The 20,455-nt window shown below is 43.8% G+C and overlaps 1 protein-coding gene across 3 annotated transcripts in view; it reads left to right on the top strand.

Annotated features, from left to right (window-relative positions):
* Positions 1–20,455, top strand: part of EPS15 (epidermal growth factor receptor pathway substrate 15) — a 251,598-nt gene that overhangs the window by 102,903 nt on the left and 128,240 nt on the right. For all 3 annotated transcript variants that reach the window (XM_030207237.1, XM_030207236.1, XM_030207238.1), the window contains exons 11-12: positions 2,570–2,726; positions 16,901–16,986. In XM_030207237.1, the coding sequence (XP_030063097.1) occupies positions 2,570–2,726; positions 16,901–16,986 (243 nt within the window). The remainder of the gene's footprint in view (positions 1–2,569; positions 2,727–16,900; positions 16,987–20,455) is intronic.

The raw sequence follows: 20,455 nt of genomic DNA, 5'->3' as shown, positions 1-20,455 counted from the left end.
TCCTAGGCCTGATTGTTCAGTTGAACTGTGCCAGTGTTTGTACATCTGCATGATTCAATTGAACTATCAGGCCTAGGCTGGTAGAGAGGACACAGCTTGGTATGCAGCCATTCACCTCTTTTATTTTTTTGCTGTATGATCTCTGTGAGAGAAGGGGGAGAGGGTTTGAGGAGAGCCACTGATGCTGCAAAGAATAATGCACAACAAGTGCAGAATTTTGGGAAGGTTGGGATTTCTGCACAAATTCTGCTTTGTGCAGTTGCACAGAATACCCCCAGGAGTACCAGGTAACTAACTACCTGGGTAAGACCAGGTGACTGCTCAAAATTGCCCTTCCCTCTGCTGATCTAAAAAACAAAACAAAAAATATCCAAAAACATACTTTTTTTTTGGGGGGGGGGGGGGGGGGGGGGTTGATGTAGATAAGGAAGCCAAAACAATGTGTAGGAATTTAATCATGAAGTCCCTGTGTGTGTGTGTCTTATGCAGCTGAATTTTATCCTGCTATAAATCCAGCACCAGACAGCCACTACATTTTCAGAGAAAAATGATTTTAGAAAGAAGTTTTTTTTTTTAAAGAATTATTTTTAGCTTTTAGAATACAGTGGTGGAAATAAGTATTTGATCCCTTGCTGATTTTGTAAGTTTGCCCACTGACAAAGACATGAGCAGCCCATAATTGAAGGGTAGGTTATTGGTAACAGTGAGAGATAGCACATCACAAATTAAATCCGGAAAATCACATTGTGGAAAGTATATGAATTTATTTGCATTCTGCAGAGGGAAATAAGTATTTAATCCCTCTGGCAAACAAGACCTAATACTTGGTGGCAAAACCCTTGTTGGCAAGCACAGCGGTCAGACGTCTTCTGTAGTTGATGATGAGGTTTGCACACATGTCAGGAGGAATTTTGGTCCACTCCTCTTTGCAGATCATCTCTAAATCATTAAGAGTTCTGGGCTGTCGCTTGGCAACTCGCAGCTTCAGCTCCCTCCATAAGTTTTCAATGGGATTAAGGTCTGGTGACTGGCTAGGCCACTCCATGACCCTAATGTGCTTCTTCCTGAGCCACTCCTTTGTTGCCTTGGCTGTATGTTTTGGGTCATTGTCGTGCTGGAAGACCCAGCCACGACCCATTTTTAAGGCCCTGGCGGAGGGAAGGAGGTTGTCACTCAGAATTGTACGGTACATGGCCCCATCCATTCTCCCATTGATGCGGTGAAGTAGTCCTGTGCCCTTAGCAGAGAAACACCCCCAAAACATAACATTTCCACCTCCATGCTTGACAGTGGGGACGGTGTTCTTTGGGTCATAGGCAGCATTTCTCTTCCTCCAAACACGGCGAGTTGAGTTCATGCCAAAGAGCTCAATTTTTGTCTCATCTGACCACAGCACCTTCTCCCAATCACTCTCGGCATCATCCAGGTGTTCACTGGCAAACTTCAGACGGGCCGTCACATGTGCCTTCCGGAGCAGGGGGACCTTGCGGGCACTGCAGGATTGCAATCCGTTATGTCGTAATGTGTTACCAATGGTTTTCGTGGTGACAGTGGTCCCAGCTGCCTTGAGATCATTGACAAGTTCCCCCCTTGTAGTTGTAGGCTGATTTCTAACCTTCCTCATGATCAAGGATACCCCACGAGGTGAGATTTTGCGTGGAGCCCCAGATCTTTGTCGATTGACAGTCATTTTGTACTTCTTCCATTTTCTTACTATGGCACCAACAGTTGTCTCCTTCTCGCCCAGCGTCTTACTGATGGTTTTGTAGCCCATTCCAGCCTTGTGCAGGTGTATGATCTTGTCCCTGACATCCTTAGACAGCTCCTTGCTCTTGGCCATTTTGTAGAGGTTAGAGTCTGACTGATTCACTGAGTCTGTGGACAGGTGTCTTTCATACAGGTGACCATTGCCGACAGCTGTCTGTCATGCAGGTAACGAGTTGATTTGGAGCATCTACCTGGTCTGTAGGGGCCAGATCTCTTACTGGTTGGTGGGGGATCAAATACTTATTTCCCTCTGCAGAATGCAAATAAATTCATATACTTTCCACAATGTGATTTTCCGGATTTAATTTGTGATGTGCTATCTCTCACTGTTACCAATAACCTACCCTTCAATTATGGGCTGCTCATGTCTTTGTCAGTGGGCAAACTTACAAAATCAGCAAGGGATCAAATACTTATTTCCACCACTGTATATAAAATTGTATAATGTCTCTGAATCTTACTGTAACAGTTATTTTGGCTAAGTTGAAATGCTGTGTTCATCCATTTATCATGAAGTGCCTTGGGGACCCACCGAAAGAATAACTCATTGAGACTTGTTTTAGTAGGCCTTGTGTACATAGTGAAGGTCAGGGAGGTGACTGAGCTGCTCTGAAATCAGAGATCTAAGTCTGATACCTGCCAGGTTTTCCAGCTGTTTTATTTTCTTTTTAAACATAGCTGTTTTTGCAGAGCTTGTAGTGCTAATTTTTTTTGCGGAAGATTTCTTCCTTTTACTTTAACTTATTCAGATCCTAAAGCTGCTAGGATTTAGTATGTGTATCTTTATTCTTTTTCTATATAGGATGCTTTGTGACACGAAAGACTGTGGAAAGCTTTCTAAGGAGCAGTTTGCCCTGGCCTTCCATTTCATTAATCAGAAACTGACAAAAGGCATCGATCCTCCTAAGGTTCTCACAGCTGAAATGATCCCTCCATCCGACAGGTCCGATTTACACAAAGTAAGGAATGACTTCTCTATGAAAGTGCAAAAATCAGTTTCCTCTTGTTAAAAAGAAATCGGTCTTTGGCTTATAAAGCTGCTGGGAAGATATTGGCTGGCCCTTGTTCATAAGAAGCATGGACCAATCAGTCTTGGAGGGGAGAGAGAGAGAGAGAGACTTCAGAATGTGGGCTGATAGTCAACACTTGCTGGTAAATTTAAAATGAGTCATGAAAGGTTTAGCTTTGGTTTCCCATCCAGCTCACAGCCAATGGGTAATATATATATTTATTATATTTATTTAAATTATTATATACTATCTACATGTCTCAAAGACTATTGAAGTAGTTAGCAACAATACTTGAAAAAACAAAAACAAAAAAAAACAACTCACAATAATACTTTCCCATCCCCCAAATATTCAATAAACAAGCCTTCTACAGCAGCAAAAACAGAGTATGGTAAACCTTGCCCCCCTATCTGTCCTCTTTATTTAGGGAAGAACCAGGGCTTCAGTTTTCTCCAAAATGGCCCATAATTTATTTTGTTTCATATCCTCTGGTAAGAGTTCCACAACCCAAAGACTACATTAAAAAAAAACCAACAACAAAAAAAACCTTGCTCTTTACCTCACCTGTTGCAGCACATATGGAGTGGAGTAGCCTAATGTTTAGTGCAGGGGGCAGATAAATGCTTTCCATAACAGTTTTTAAAATTACCCTCCCTAGGATAATACCTAGATGGCAAAAACAGGCTGAAGTATCAAAAATATAAAACCTTCAATAAGCCTTTGTATACAAGAGCATTCTCAGGAGAGCCATTACTTGTAGAGGTTCCATTCCTGATCCACCTTTGCAAAGCTTTGTGCACAATTACGTCTTTTTCAGTGGGGAAGTTGATGTTACTAAGCCAAAGTTTCCTTAACAGATTTCTTCTGCATAACAAAAAGTTTTCATGTACAAGTCTGTGCCAGACTGCTGTCATGGCTGGGAAGGAAGGTCAGTCATCACTCAGGACACATTTGCAGCCTAGCCCTGTGGTGCCTCTTTACCATGAAGCTAATAACCACAAACCAGGACTCAAAAGCCACCTACTGCGAGTAAGTGTAGTAATAAACAGTTATTTCACCCGTATGTGATCATTAATTTTTATGTGTAGAGTACCCTCAGATATAAACCACCGTGACTGCAGTCAATAATGCTGCTACAGCGTGGCATAGCACTTCTTTCATTGGGTAACTCCTACTATATTTTTTTTGGGTAAAGAGCAACCTCTGCTCATATTTTTTTGCATCCCAATCACCATAGTGCTATAAAATCGCTTATTCATTTGTTTAAAAGATTACATATACTAGGTGAAAAAAACTGTACACTTATCTCGTGAGTTCTTGCCTCTCTGGCAGGGCGGATCCAGGGGAAGGCAATTGCTAATTGTTTCAGCAAGGCAACACAGTTCTGCCAGAGAGGCAAGAACTCACGAGATAAGTGTACAGTTTTTTTCACCTAGTATATGTAATCTTTTAAACAAATGAATAAGCGATTTTATAGCACTGTGGTGATTGGGATGCAAAAAAATATGAGCAGAGGTTGCTCTTTACCCAAAAAAAATATAGTAGGAGTTACCCAATGAAAGAAGTGCTATGCCACGCTGTAGCAGCATTATTGACTGCAGTCACGGTGGTTTATATCTGAGGGTACTCTACACATAAAAATTAATGATCACATACGGGTGAAATAACTGTTTATTACTACACTTACTCGCAGTAGGTGGCTTTTGAGTCCTGGTTTGTGGTTATTAGCAGTTGAATGTTACCAGAGACATTGATATTGTGAACTCGTTTTCTGTTGGAGGTCTTTACCATGAAGCACATTCTTCATGAAACTGGAAGTAGTGCTGACTCTACACATACAGGATGCACAACTCAATCAGTGAACAAACTTCCTTGGGTTGCAGATCGTTTGAATGCTGATAGAACCACACTCTTGGGTGTTAAACCATGTAATGTTTAGTTAAATATGTTTTAGGGCTTCTGGAGATAACTTTGAGCATATACAGTACAGTAAATGATGGCAGAATATGACCAAATTGGCCCATCTAGTCTTGCTCTTGCCAGGTTGAGATTCTTCTGCTTCAGTAAGATGGGTTAAATATTGTTAAATACTCAATACTAATTTCTTAAATATGTTTTGCATGTTAGTATTTTTATGTTTTGGATAGTGAACATTAAGGGGCTCATTTTCAAAGCACTTACTTACAAAGTTCCAAGTGCTTTGAAAATACGCCTCTAAATCTTGTGTTTGGACTTTTGTGGCCCTGTATCTAAATCTTGTGTTTGGAATTTTGTGGCCCTGTATTCGCATCTGTGAGCTGGGAGCCTTGAGATGTTTGTTTCCCTGAATTATAGGTTTCAGAACTGTTCTATGCCACAGTTCGTCAAACAAAACTCAACACCCTCTAAATTAGTTTAATTAAAGACCAGCAGCGACCTGAGTGGCAACTCATTTCATGTGGGCTCACAAGGCTCGCCTGCCTCACTGGTCTGTTTAAAAAAGTCATCATATAAGATGGACGTGCGCTAGATGTAATCTACTTAGACTAGCAATAAATGCCCGTTTCTGTAAGAAATGAAACGGGCGCTAGCAAGGTTCCCTTCCCCTCCCCCTCCCTCTCCCGTCATCGGCATACAGGGACAGAAGAGGAAACCTGTGAGGTGTTGCATCCATGTTGTCATCCGTCCCTCGCTGCCTGTGCCTGAAGTGGGAGTCGAACTCAGTTCCTCAGGACCAAAGTCCGCCACCCTAACCACTAGGCCACTCCTCCACTCCCCCCCCCCAATCCACCACATATCCTGTTTCGCTTACACTCTCTTACTCTGCTGTCCTTCATTCAGCATCTTTTGTCTCTTGTTGCAACCTTGCCCAGCCCATAGTTGTAATCATCAAAGATGTGCAGGACTAGCTCTGTTCGCATGCTGCTGCTGCATTCACTGCCATACCTGCCTCTACCTTCTTCTGAAAGAGGAAGTTGTATCAGAGAACGGTAGAGGCGGGGATGGTAGTGGAAGTAGCAGCATGCGCACAGAGCCAGTCCTGCGTGTCTTTGCCTTTAATTGCTGCAGGCCTGGCAGAAAGGTGATAGGGAAAAAATGAAGGACAACAGGGTAAGAGAAAGAGGGAGTCTCCGAGGCAGTGCTTGGGTGAATGATGGGTATAGCTTGAGACAATGTTAGGGTATTGTATGATGGGGTGGCGATAGGGGATGGGGAGAGTGAGGTAGTGCTGGAGTGGGGGAAAGAGAAACAGGACAATAATGAAAAGGAGGAAGGAGAGAAACAAGGAATAATGGATGGGTTGAAAAGAGACGGATAGAGACAGGGAAAATGCTAAATTGGGGAGAGAGAGAGGGGCAGGGGTAATGTTGGATGGGAGAAGAGAGAAAGTCTGGGTCAATGCTGGAAGACGCATGGCGAGAGGTAGGGGAAATCCTGGGTGGTGGATTGGGGGGGGGAAAGAGAAAGATAGTTTAATATTGGATTGGGAAAAGACACACGGGGCAAAGCTGAATGGGGGGTGGGTGGGTATGCTTCATGTGGAAGAGAGAAAGACAAGGCAATGCTGAATGGGGGTGGGTGGTGAACACACACACTCTTAATGTTGCATGCCGGGGATTAGTTGTAGACAATGATCCTTAATTGAGAGAATTGGAGTAGTCTAATTGAGAGATTACCAAAGAATGTATCAGGATATTGAGGGCTGGAGGGTGCAATAGAGGTTAGATGGATCTGATGAGATGTAATTTATAAAACAACAATTGTACCACTTTGCTAATCTGATCTTGAAAAGTGAAGTTTGAGTCAAAAGTAAATCGAAGAACACATGTAGAATGTACCTGGGGCACTGGGAAACCATTTGGAAGATAAGAGATGAAAAAAACAGTTGATCATGGGAAGAGAATAATAAAGCTGTAGATGTTTCAGGATTAAGTACAAGTTTATTATCAGAAAGCCAGTCAGGTATGTCTCCTTCCCTTGCACTCTTAAAGGGGGTTTTCAGCTGCTTCCCTGTTTTCTATATTTCCCGAGCCTCTTGAGGAGGGGGAATTATTGAATGAAGAAGCTGATGACCCTACTTCAGTTAGGGTTTTCCACAGGGAGGAATTGCCATCCTTCATCACTAAGGCTCTAGAGGTTGTTAATATTGCTTCCCCTGACTCTCAGGCTTCCTCCTCCTCCAATCCTAAAATGGCAAGCAGCAGAAAGCTGCCTAAGTCCTTCCCAGTCCATGAAGCTATGCAGGAACTGATTACAACTCAGTGGTCCACTCCAGATGTGAGTATTAGAGTGGCTTGAGCAATGTCCTGCCTTTACCCTATCTCAGCATGACCTTAAGAAGTTAAAATTACCTAAGGAGGACTCTTTGGTAGCCATGGTTATGAAAAAGACTACCCTTCCTATGGAAGGAGGGATAGATCTGAAAAATGTTCATGACAGAAAATTAGTTGTCTTGAAAACTGTCCTTTGAAGTCTGTTCTTTCTCTTCAGGTTGCAGTCTGTAGTTCTTATGCAGCCAGGGCTTGCCTTAGCTGGGTTCTGCAAACAGCGTATAATTTGGCTGGAGCCAATTCTCTAGTTTCTTTGGCATTCCCCGATATTAAAATCATATAAAGAATCAGCCAAATAATCCAAGCCTATCAGGGTGTCTGCCAAGCAAATGGCTTTGGCAGTCACTGCTAAGCGTTTGTGGTTTTGCCACTGGGCTGCAGATGCTGCTTCTTTGGAAAGAATTTGGATGTTAGTCAAACATTTGGGGGACTCCTAAGTCACAGCATTTGTCTGAGGATAAGCTTAAAGGTTCTTACGGGTCTAATCAGTCATGCCTTCGCTTAAGACTCCAGGCGATACCATCTTGACCATTCCAGTTCCTTTCAGAGGCTCCTGTATCATCAAAAGCATTCCTTTAGCTCTGACAAGTGATCTACCCAGGCCACCAGATCCTTTCTGGTCTTTTGCTCCTCACAATGATGGGGTACCAGTCCACTCTTCACTAGAAGTGATAGGAGGTTGCTTATCCCGTTTTTACAAAGAGTGTGCCAAGATCATATCAGGCAAATGGGTTCTGAATATTATCAGAAACTGTTACAAGCTAGAATCTGCAATTTGAGAGTAGAATTCTTTCTTGGAGTCCTCATACAGAGTCTTGCTGAAAAAGCAGGCCGTTGGTTCTTCTCTATACGCTTTACAAGAGCTGGGGCAATGATTCTAGTTTCCAATCAAGAATGGGAACAGGGTCATTTGTCTGTCTATTTTGTGGCTCCAAAGAAAAGAGGATCCTTTTACCCGATTCTCAACTTCAGAGTCAACTAGTTCCTCAAAGTGAAGCAGTTCCAGATGAAAACCTTGTGCTCAGTAATTGCCTTAGATCTGTGGGTATTGGGAGCTGTTGTCAGCAGTCTTCCAGTTAATAATCCAGAGGTCGGGCACTCTGATTCTGGATCTCATGGCAACTCGTCAGAATGTCAAAGTTCCCCAGTTCTTCAGCAGGAGAAAAGAGTATGTTTCAGACCTGGATGCTCTTGTCCAGCCTTGGCCGGAGATGGCTCTTCTGTATGTTTTTCTGCTGGGGCCTCTGATCGGTAGGGTGCTTCACAAAATTCTTAGTTATTCGGGTCTAGTGATCCTAGTTGCCCTGGATTAGCCCAAGTGGCTGTGGTACACAGACTTTGACTGCTAATGGACAAGCCATTTTGGCTTTCAGTTTCAGGGGGGGCTGCTTCGTCAAGGGCCCATTTGAATGGAAAATCTGTCCTGCTTTGGTTTTACTGCCTGGCTTTTGAGAGGTTGAATTTGAGGAAAAAAAGGTTACTCTGATGAGGCTATTACCACCCTGCTTCAGGCTCAGAAAATTTTCTACTTTGGCTGCTTATGCTAGAGTCTAGAGACTTTTTGAATCAAAGATGGAAAATGGTGCAATCTGAAATGTTCTACCAGTGGATATGTTAGAGGTGAGCAGTGTCAGATTTTTGGTCATAATTGAATTAATATGGAGGGCTAGGGGGAGAAGTTCAGAGGTCAGCTGGAAGACATAGAGTTGGGGAGAGGGAAATGGTGCTGGTTTGCAAATGAGAATTTGCACACCCATTTAGCCAGAGTGGTAGAAAATCAGAAGAATCTCAAGGTTAACTAGATGGGACAGTTGATCACGGTAAGGCTTACTGCAGAAAACATCTATAGAAAAGGCTATCCGCAGACAGCCTTACTGTGATTTTCATACATAGATAATTTTGAAGACGGATGCCTCTCTATATTGTTGTTTCAAAGATTGTCTCTGTGCCTTCATGGTGCTACATTTTATTTTGGACTTATTGACTGACATCCTTGTATTATCAACTGGACTGAATTACTCCTGAGGCAGGCACCTTCGGCGCTGTGTTGAGTTTTAACAAGTTGATTGCCAATAAGAAGACGAACACCATTCAAGTTTTATTGTACATTTGTTTTTTTACATTCAAATAAATGTTACCCTTGTGTTGGAATTTGATTGGTTGTCTCCCATGTTTTCTTTCTTTTTCCTTTCTTGGTGTGCTTGGGGAAATCTTCTGTTTTGTATACTGTTGGTAAAGGCATACCATGCAATTTGATGATCTTCAGTCTGCTTGTGTCTCATGTTTTCTGCTTGCACAAAGGGCTTCATCTTTACCCTGTGTAACTATTGATTGTAGAGGAAGAACATTCTATATCCTGGAGAATCTGTAGTAATGGGAAAAATGAGATTGACATAAATCATCTGTTCACATGTGATTTATTTATTGTCAAGGTCCGAAATGGGTTCTTCATTACTTATACAAACCTATGTGTACTTCTGGCTCTGATTAGTATGAGTGTTTTCTTTTTATTAAAATTCAGCTGAAGACTTCAGTAGAAGTATCTTCAGTCTGTTTGCATCAACAACAATTTTTGCTTAGTGAATCTGAGTCTACATTTGTGTAGAGCACAGATGGAAAGAAAACCTAACTCCTTAAGGTGTGTGCTCTGAAGTCTGCTTTATTTTTAGGTTTGTTTGCAATCCACTTTTGCATTTCAGTTAACATTGTTGGTTTTAGAAAATATTTTTGCTATTATATGTGCTGCTGTGGCTGTACTAACTAATAACCTGTTTGTATTTGTTTTCCTTTCTGCTTTATTCTAGCTTAATGGACTGTTATTTCTCCTCTGCTTTGTACCTCCTATACTGTACATTTCCTAATCCTCTTCTATCTGACTTTATCTTCTCAAGGTTAGAAGTTTTTTTTAAAATCAATATATCTTTTTATGTTAGTCACACTTGTGCGTAGCACTTAAGAGCAGATTTCTCCCTCTTAGTGACCCTTTTATGTTCAGGTGCTTAAATTCCCTCTGTGTAAGAAATATTTATCTTTGAGCCCCATTCTTGTTGATTTAATTGGATTTTTTAAACCTCTTTTGCTGTGGCAGTTCTGCCTTTCCCTGTTGGGCTTTCAGCTCATCAGAACTGGCATGTACTGGAGTCTGTTGTGCTCAGGGGCATAGCCAGATGGCCAATTTTGGGTGGGCCTGAGCCCAAGGTGGGTGGGCATGGAATTCACCCCCCCCCCCCCCAGTCCCCCTCTAGTTTGTTCCTCTCTCCACCCCTCCCTACCCACAAATCCCAAATATTAAATATTTCATCCCCAAACCCATCCAGCTGAAGATTTCCTCTTCGTCCAGCAGCCAGCACTCTTCCAAATGGCAGCCGGTAGCACTTGCTTTAAACTGAGGCTGCTGCCAGCAGGCTGTGCATGCTCAGTGTTTTTGCATGTACAGAAGGGCTGGTCTCAGCGCCAGCTTAAGGCAAGTGCTGCTGGCTGACATTTGGAAGCGCGCTGGCTGCCCAAGGAGAGAAAATCTTCAGCTAGCAAGGTTTGGGGATCCCCACCAGCCACAGCAAGTGTGTCACAATTTTGGGTGGGCCTGAGTTTAAAGTGGGTGGGCCACGGCCCACCCAGGCCCACCTGTGGCTATGCCACTGGTTGTGCTGTGAACATTCATTTATACCTATCTAGAGGGTTTCTGTATTTCTAACTCTCTTTGCCCCGTATTATACTTTTAATCATAACAGTTGCAAACCTTGGCTAGGAGCTATAGATTTCAGCTCTCTCTAGCCTGGTTCACCCTGAATTTAGTAACTGGATGTCACCAGTTTGCAATGGCTGAGACTCACCACACTGTGGACTGTAAGGGCTGCTTATGTAACCCTGACTAGCTTCAGGAACAGATGTGGGCTTGAGAATTGAGCTCAGATACTCCTATTGCAATGAACACAGCACTGCCATGCAACCATTCATTTAGTCCTTGTGTTTGTGTGTGTTTAAAGTTCTTGAGATGGCACCATGCTTTTTACAAAATGTTTTCAGACTATATGTTAAAGGTTGCCTGAATGAGTTTCTTTTAGAAGGTAGTGTTTATAGCTTTAGGGTCCCTCTTTCATTTTCTTACTGTGCTTAACATTTTTTGAATATGCATTTGCTGGTTTTACATTTGTTTTACTTACATGCTGTTGCACTATTAAGTAAAAGTTTGTTCTCCGAGGACAAGCAGGCTGCTTGTTCTCACTGATGGGTCGGCGTCCACGGCGGCCCAGGAACTGGAAATACTTTCCAAGTAGGCTCTAGAAGTTTGCGGGAGGATCTGGCGCGCGGGGCAAGCCCACCGCGCATGCGCGGCCATCTTCCCGCCCGCGCGCGTCCGTTCCCGCCTCAGTTTCTTTTTTTCCCCGCAGAGGAGAGTGGCTGCGTGTCGGTCTCTCTCCCTCAGGCCCAGAGAAACTCAAGGACCTTGAGTTTCTCTGGGCCTGAGGGAGAGAGACCGACATTCCTCAGCAATGTCTCTTTGAGGACATTATGCAGAGGAACAATGGAAGATTCCTTAGGTGGCGAAGGATAGTCAAGGACCTTATCCTTCGCCACCTAAGGAATCTTCCATTGTTCCTCTGCATAATGTCCTCAAAGAGACATTGCTGAGGAACTGGAAGAAACCACTAACTAATCCCACCATCCCCAAAAGAACTGAGTCCCAATATCGGATTCATGGAGAACCTGAGTTGATGAAGTCGCAGTTACCTCACGACTCTATTGTTGTGGATTCCGCTCTCAAGAGAGCCAAGAGTTCTAGTGATTTTGCCTCGGCGCCCACGGGGCGAGAATCTAGAACTTTGGACTCTTTTGGGAGGAAGGCCTATCAGTCCTCCATGCTCGTGTCCAAGATCCAGCCCTACCAGCTCTACACGAGCATCCACATGCGGAACAATGTCAAGCAACTGGCGGACTTGGTGGACAAGCTCCCTCCGGAGCAAGCCAAGCCTTTTCAGGAGGTGGTCAAGCAGCTGAAGGTGTGTCGTAAATTCCTATCCAGGGGTTCTTACGACTCTCTTGATGTTGCATCTAGATCTGCTGCTCAGGGTATAGTGATGCGCAGACTCTCCTGGCTGCGTGTCTCTGACCTGGACAATAGGGCCCAGCAGCGGCTTGCGGATGTTCCTTGCTAGGGGAATAATATTTTTGGCGAGAAAGTTGAGCAAGTGGTAGAACAGCTCCACCAGCAGGAAACCGCACTCGACAAACTCTCCCACTGGGCGCCTTCAGCATCTACCTCAACTGGTAGATTGTTTTCCAGGGGAAGGAGGAATGCTCCCTATGCTTACAATAAGCGTAGGTACAATCCACCTTCTCGGCAGCCTTCTCAGGCTCAACCCCTGCGCGCTTGTTCTCGTCAACAGCGTGCGCCTAGGCAGGCCCCTGCAGCTCCCTAGCAAAAGCAAGGGACGGGCTTTTGACTGGCTCTAGTTGAGCATAGCCGCTATAAAAGTGTCTGTGCCGGACGATCTGCCAGTCGGAGGGAGGTTAAAATTTTTTCACCAAAGGTGGCCTCTCATAACCTCCGATCGGTGGGTTCTTCAAATAGTCCAGCTAGGATACTCCCTCAATTTGATTTTCACACCTCCAAATTGCCCACCGGGAGCTCAGTCCTTCAGCTCCCAGCAAGGCAGGTACTTGCAGAAGAACTCTCCACCCTTCTCAGCACCAATTCGATCGAGCCTGTGCCTCCTGGGCAAGGAGGGCTGTGATTCTATTCCAGGTACTTCCTTGTGCAAAAGAAAACAGGGGGGATGCGTCCCATCCTAGACCTAAGGAGCCTGAACAAATTCCTGGTCCGAGAAAAGTTCAGGATGCTTCCTCCCATGATTCAGGAACACGATTGGCTATGCTCTCTGGACTTAAAGGATGCTTATACACACATCCTGATACTTCCCGCTCACAGGAAGTATCTTCGATTCTGTCTGGGAACACAGCACTTTCAGTACTGTGTGCTACCCTTTGGTCTCGCATCTGTGCCCAGGGTCTTTACAAAATGCCTGACAGTAGTTGCAGCGTCGCTACGCAGACTGGGAGTGCATGTGTTCCCTTATCTAGACGATTGACAGGTGAAGAACACCTCAGAGGCAGGAGCTCTACAGTCCATGCAGATGACTCTCCAACTCCTGGAGCTACTCGGGTTTGTTATAAATTACCTAAAGTCCTATCTCCTTCAACAACTAGAATTCATAGGAGCTCTGCTGGATTCACAGACGGCTCGTGCCTATCTCCCCGAGGTGAGAGCAGACAACCTTCTGTCTCTAGTGCAGTAAGACTGTCTCAGACCCTCATAACTGGTGTGTTCAGTGCTTGGGTCCAGAGCACCAGGACATACAATGTAACCTTTGTCTGCGCATGCAAGCAAGGACACCTAAAGACTGCAGAAAAATATTTTGGTTTGGCATTGGCATCAAGCATGGCAGGGGATTCAGCACCAAATGCAGAGCCTGCATTGATGTTGGCATCGATATCTGGTGCACTGACGCTACATTGGGAATGCCTAGCATCAGACTCGGTACCGTGGCCGTGTAAGGACTCCTTGTCCTCATTGTCTTGTGCATAGAGAGACCTGCAGCATAAAAAACCTAAGAAGCATTGCCATTGTTCTTCCTCCAGGCATGGTGCTGAGACCTCCCTTGCATCGACAGCTTCGATGCATGGGAAGGGTCCATACCACAATGACCGCTCTTCTCTTCAGCTGATTAGTCCTCAGCGACAGACTTTAGGGTCCTCAAGGTCTCCCACACCTAGACTGGCTTATGACTAAGGTTGCCTCCACACCCCTTTCCCAGCTTGTACCGACACCTTTTCTACAGGATGAAATCTGGGCTATGCTCAAGGAAGAACTTTCAGGGCTACTGCATACGTAGTCTACTGTGCCAGCTTCGGCCCAGCCTGAGGATACGTTAGAGAGACAGTCGTGGGAGAGGTCCTGCATACCGGGGCAGCACAAACCCGACCAACGCATGTGTCGACATTAGCAGAGGAACTCTCTCTTGGTTGAGAGATGCACCTTCTTCGACATTCTTCCATGCAGAGCCGACACACTTCCATGTAATTCCCAAGATGAGTACTTTGAAGAGTCAGACTCAGACCTCTCCTGGGAGTCGGAACAAGATCCAACTGAGGAGTCCTATAGCATTTCATCTGAACCTTCTCCGTTTTCTGAAAGGGTAAGTCTCTTCTAGAAAGTATATCCTTTCCTTGTTTTTTCCGTGAGATGGCTCGGGCCATACCTTTCAAATTAGAGACTGAAGAGGAGCCTCATTCAGAGCTCTTTGGTGATCTAGATTATGACTCTCCTGCTAGAGAGGGAATCGCTGTTTCCCGTCAGACAGTTATAAAGGATGCTCTTTTCAAAAACTGGGAAGCTCCACTAACAGTTGTTTGCTCCAAAGAAAACTGATGCTATGTATAGGATACAGAAATATTCTGGGTTTGAAAAACCACAATTACCCCATTATTCTTTTGTGGAATCTGCTTTAATGCACACATGCAGTGTGAGATCTCATTCCTGCTCGTCTAAGCAGAGAAGCTAGAACCTGGACTCATTTCAAGCCTCTCTATATGCTAATCAACCGTATATTAGTTATCAACTTTATTCCACAATCTACTTGAAGTCTGTAATACAGAATGCAGACTTCCTTAATCCTGAAAAGGCTGCTGAGTTTTTTAAACTCCACAGGAAACTTCTGGATTGTCAGAAATATCTAGCAAGATGGGCCTTTGATGTCTCTTGCATCTCCGCTTTATGAGTTGCAATAAGACTACTCTCCTGGCTCAGAGTTTCTGATCTCAAATCTGCAGTCCAGAAATGTTTAGCAGATGTCCCTTGTAATGGAGACAACTTATTCAGTGACAAAGGGGATATTAGCGGTATACAAGAATTGCTTTGAATTGAATTGACCTGATTAAAAACATACAGATACCGTTAAAAAAAACTCTGCAGGCCACAGGAGGGTTTTGACACTCTTAATTACTACACATCTAAGTGCCATCATACTCCTTCAGCAACCAGCAATGGGAGCAGAAGTCACAGGCTAAACAGCAACCCAGTTTTTGACTCCTTACTAGAGAGCATTGCTACCATCCGTTTGTCTGTGCCAACCAATTGGAGGGAGGCAGGCTGATTCTCTTTCAAGAGAGGTGGCCCTTCATAACCTTTGACTGTTGGGTACTTCGGATCATTCGGCACACACTCTGGTTTGGGAAAGAAGGCCTCCTGACTGTCCACCAAAAGTCTCATTCAGCTCCCTCCAAATGATGGTACTTCGGGAGGAGCTCTCGACCCTCCTCCAGTAAAATCCAATAGAACCAGTTTCTCTGCTGGAGAAGGGTTGAGGATTTTACTCCTGATACCTTCTCATACCAAAAAAGACAGGGGGAGGTGACTGATTCTTGACCTCTGGGTTTTGAACAAATATCTACTCAAATAAAAATTTTGTATGGTTTCCCTTGGATCATTTCTCCTCATGATCCAACCCAATGACTGGCTTTGCTCTCTAGACTTAAAGGAGGCATATATCCACATATCCATTCCTCTTTCTCACAGGAAGTTTCTGTGTTTCTGCTGTGGAACTCTGCCTTATCAATACAAAGTCTTGCCATTCAGCTTGTTCTTAGCTCCTTGTGTTTTCAAGAAATGCCTGGCAGTTGTAGCTGTAGTGCTCCACAGGTGGGGCATATATGTCTTCCCCTACCTCGACAACTGGTTGATCAAAGCAGCGTCCAACAGTTGGTGCCCACTTCCATTCTCTCCACCATACGTCTCCTAGAGCTCCTCGGATTTTCAATAAATTACCCCAAATTACATCTTCAAGCAGATCAAGCTTTGCAGTTCATCAGTCCTGCAAAATCTTATGACTTGAATGTCAACTCTACAGCCCAGCCCTTTTTTTCCGCCAGGCTCACTTTCTGCTTCATTTACTAAGTTCATTATTAACATTGTGAGCCTCAGCTAGTGATTCCCATATGTGAGGCTATGCCTGCTTGTCTTCGGAAAAAGCAAAATTGCTTACCTGTAGCAGGTGTTCTCTGAGGACAGTGGGCATATATTCTCACATCCCTCCTACCTTCCCTGGAGTTGTCTTAGCTTTCATATTATACTGCTGGTCCCATGCTTGAGCTTTGGGCAGAAAGGCACCGAGGATGATGTCACCCACACATGAGAATATATGCCTGCTGTCCTCGCAGAACACTTGCTACTGGTAAGGAATTTTGCTTTATTACTGATTCCCGGGAATGTGATGTGTCTTACAACTGAAGGCTGTTACACTTGCTGCTTAATTTGAAATTGTTACATCAATACATTCATAGAACATTGTTGAAACTGTTATTAAGATTGCACATTTGCTGAAGGGACTTGTTCATGAAAAATATATCTCTGTAACATTTTTTTGCATGAGTGGATTTTTTTTGGGACCAATGACGGTGATATATATATATATTTTTTTTAAAGATTGACTAAGGAGATATAAAGTATCACTGAGATCCTTTTCTCGATAGTCTGAAAGAAATACTTGTTTATATTTTATTCTATAGAGTAGATATGTCTATGTTTTGTTACAAAATAGAATCCCTCATAGATGCAATAGGTCTTCCTGGTGGGTTGTATAGGTCAGTATCTAAGGGTGGGGCAAGGTGCAGCTGTTGGTTTGTTTGTTTTTTTGTTCTAGTTTCCTTCCTCCTCCCTTCCCTCTTCTTTGGAAGCTATTCAGGCCATGTGTCTGATTAGTTGTTCTACCACTATGCAGATAAAACTCCATTTTATATATTTTGTATTTCCTATAGAATACAGTGGGTTCAAGTCCTGTGGCTGATTTCTCTGCTATTAAAGAGCTTGACACCTTAAACAATGAAATAGCCGACTTACAAAGGTATGTATAATTGTCACTTACTCAAACTAATTCAAATTTTTAGTTTAATTTGATTGGCTTATCATACTATCTAGACCACAAAACAGTTCACATGAAGAACATGGTAAAATAATAAGAAAACAGAAAACAAGGACATCAGACAATTTACAACCAACATGTTAAGGCAGGGTCAGGCACTGGAAAAGGTAGGGAGATCAATATATTATTGCATGCCTATTGCTCCCAGCACCTCCTTGAACACTCAGGTAAAGGTAAAGGTCCGTAATCCCTTCATTCAGTTTCCTATAATCTACCTTCCATCTTTAAAAAATGTCATAAAGGTAGAGCAAGAAAAAAGGCGGCACTATGCCAGGTGGGCTCTTAAGTGTATTTGAGCTACCGAGGGAAAGGGAAATGGGACTTCATATACCACCTTTCTGAGGTTTTTGCAACTACATTCAAAGCGGTTTACATATATTCAGGTACTTATTTTGTACCAGGGGCAATGGAGGGTTAAGTGACTTGCCCAGAATCACACAGAGCTGCAGTGGGAATCGAACTCGGTTCCCCAGGATCAAAGTCCACTGCACTAACCACTAGGCTACTCCTCTGCTAGCAACATTCAATTTAGAAGCCTGCCCTTGCAGATCAGCAATGCGGCCGCACAGGCTTCTGTTTCTGTGAGTCTGACGTCCTGCACAGGACGTCAGACTCACAGAAACAGAAGCCTGCGCGGCCGTGTTGCTGATCTGCAAGGGCAGGCTTCTACATGGAATGTTGCTAGTGGAATAGCAACATTCCATGTAGAATCTCAAATAGTAGCAACAGAATCTCAATAGTAGCAACATTCCATGTAGAATCTTCAAATAGTAGCAACAGAATCTCAATAGTAGCAACATTCCATGTAGAATCTCAAATAGTAGCAACAGAATCTCAATAGTAGCAACATTCCATGTAGAATCTTCAAATAGTAGCAACAGAATCTCAATAGTAGCAACATTCCATGTAGAATCTCAAATAGGGAAAGGGAACTGGGACTTAATATACTGCCTTTCTGGGGTTTTTTTCAACTACATTCAAAGCGGTTTACATATACTACTACTACTACTTAACATTTCTAGAGCGCTACTAGGGTTACGCAGCGCTGTACAAATTAACGAATAAGGACGGTCCCTGCTCAGAAGAGCTTACAATCTAAAGGACGAAATGTCAAGTTGGGGTAGTTGAGATTTCCTGAGAAGAGGTGTAGTGATTAGGTGCCGAAGGCGACATTGAAGAGGTGGGCTTTGAGCAATGATTTGAAGATGGGTAGGGAGGGGGCCTGGCGTGTATGGGCTCAGGGAGTTTGTTCCAAGCATGGGGTGAGGTACTTACTTTGTACCAGGGGCAATGGAGGGTTAAGTGACTTGCCCAGGGAGGATGTAAAAGAATCAAATGGGTAGCCAAATAAATGGCACCACTTGTATAACTTGATCTGTGAGCAAGGAATAACATTTCATGTTGTAAACAGCTGGTAGCCAGTGCTGCTCATTAAACAGAGATGTAACATGGTTATACTTCAGAGCTGAATAAACCAGATGATCTGGAATATTTGTGGTTTTTTTCCAAAGTGTTAATGCTGTTTTTGTATTCATTCTAGAAACCTTTTTTTTTTTTTTACACAGTGTTTCATTCCTGTGTTATATATGCAGGACTGCTTTAAGCATGGAGAATGCTACCCACCAAGTCTCATATTCCCTCCCACAGGTTTAGCCACCATAGCATCAACCCCCCCCCCCCAACCCCAGACGACTCCATAGATCCCTTCTCCTTCCCAGCACTTAGGGGCAGATGCTCAAAAGTTGCTGAACTTAGGTGGTTGAACTTACCGATTTTGAAACATCGACGAGGCGGGGCTGGTGGTTGGGAGGCGGGGATAGTGCTGGGCAGACTTATACGGTCTGTGCCGTGAAAAAGACAGATACAAATCAAGGTAAGGTATTTACAAAAAGTAGCACATATGAGTTTATCTTGTTGGGCAGACTGAATGGACCGTGCAGGTCTTTTTCTGCCGTCATCTACTATGTTACTATGATACTTAAAAGAAATTGCATTCAAGTGAGATGCAAGGAAATTCTGCAAGCAGCTTGGTAGGGAAAGTGCCTAGCACATGTGCAGATCAATCTTCCAATAAGCATTGATGTTCTGCATGTAGTGCCTCTTACAGGGCGCTCCTGGATCCAGGGCCCAACCTAGCTGGAGTCTTCTGAGGGCAGTCTCTGGCACATGATACCTCCATCTGGGGAAGAAAGGCATTAGCAAAAGACTACTGTGAACAGGACTGTCTAATAAACGGGTTTTATTAAACTATTTGCATAGTTTTCTATATGAGAAATGAGGATTTCTTATCATGTCAATTCAGTTAGCATAAACAAATGCCTACAAATTTCAACAGTCTTAGTACTTAACCCAGTACTTGTGCACTGAAACCAATAGCATTAGTCTATAATTCAAATCTTTAGAACAGTAACTTAATCTTTCACACCCTTCAAACGCTTTCAGTCTTGCTTGCCAAGGTAGTAGTTGTAAGTTCTTCCCTCCAGCTTAGTTAAATCAGTGTGTGGGCATGGCTGTGTTGCCTAGGTCCCTCCTCTCTTTTCCATGCAAGTACACCCTCTCCCAGTCTCCTCAGATCTCACTTGCTGGAGACGTCTTGGGCTGGGGCTGCTGTGCTGGACTTCCAGGCTGGCTATGCCTTTCCCTGCTGCTGCTTCCTGGAAGCTTTCCCCTGGGCTTTGAGGACCATCTGTCCTTCCTCACTAGGCTCCTAGTGCTGGTCACATTCAGGGAGCCTTCTCCCTTTGCTGGACCCCTAGTACCGACCACACCCCAGAGGCCTTGTCCCTCTCTGGTCCTGTCTTCAAGAGGAGCCTCTGAGGTTTCTCCCTGCTGGGATTCAGGCATACCAGCCCTTAACAAGGCTCTGAAACCACCAGTACCAGGGAGAGCTACCTCTGCTCTTCTCAGCCTTAGGCATCGATAATGTTCCCACAGTCCATTTTATTCTTCCTTGAGCTGCTCCCAAAGGCCGCCTTGCCTTGAACGATGCTCCCAAGGGCTGCTGCTCTTCTTATCTTCAGGAGAACCTCTAAGAGTACTGTACTTGCTGGGGTTCAGAATTACTAGCCCTTAACAGGGCTCTTCAACTGCCAGTAATGTATATTTAAATCTTTTTTATTGACTGAAAGGTCAGTACATATAAACAGAAAACATCAACTTGAACACTAATCTAGTACAAGAACATCAGTCAGCATTTCACAGTCAATGAAATTTCTTTTTATCCCCGGACACCCCACCCCCGTTTCTTATCCCTCTACTTTAAATCTGTTTATATTCATTGTAGTTGATATTAACAGAGACCACACATACTATTTCAGAACGTATAGTAATAATCAATCTTATATCATGGAATTATCAAGTTTCGCTTCACATTCCACAATGAACCATAGTG

This window comes from Microcaecilia unicolor, chromosome 6, assembly GCF_901765095.1.
Source record: "Microcaecilia unicolor chromosome 6, aMicUni1.1, whole genome shotgun sequence".
Taxonomy (NCBI): domain Eukaryota; kingdom Metazoa; phylum Chordata; class Amphibia; order Gymnophiona; family Siphonopidae; genus Microcaecilia; species Microcaecilia unicolor.
This window is presented reverse-complemented; position numbering and strand designations above follow the sequence as displayed.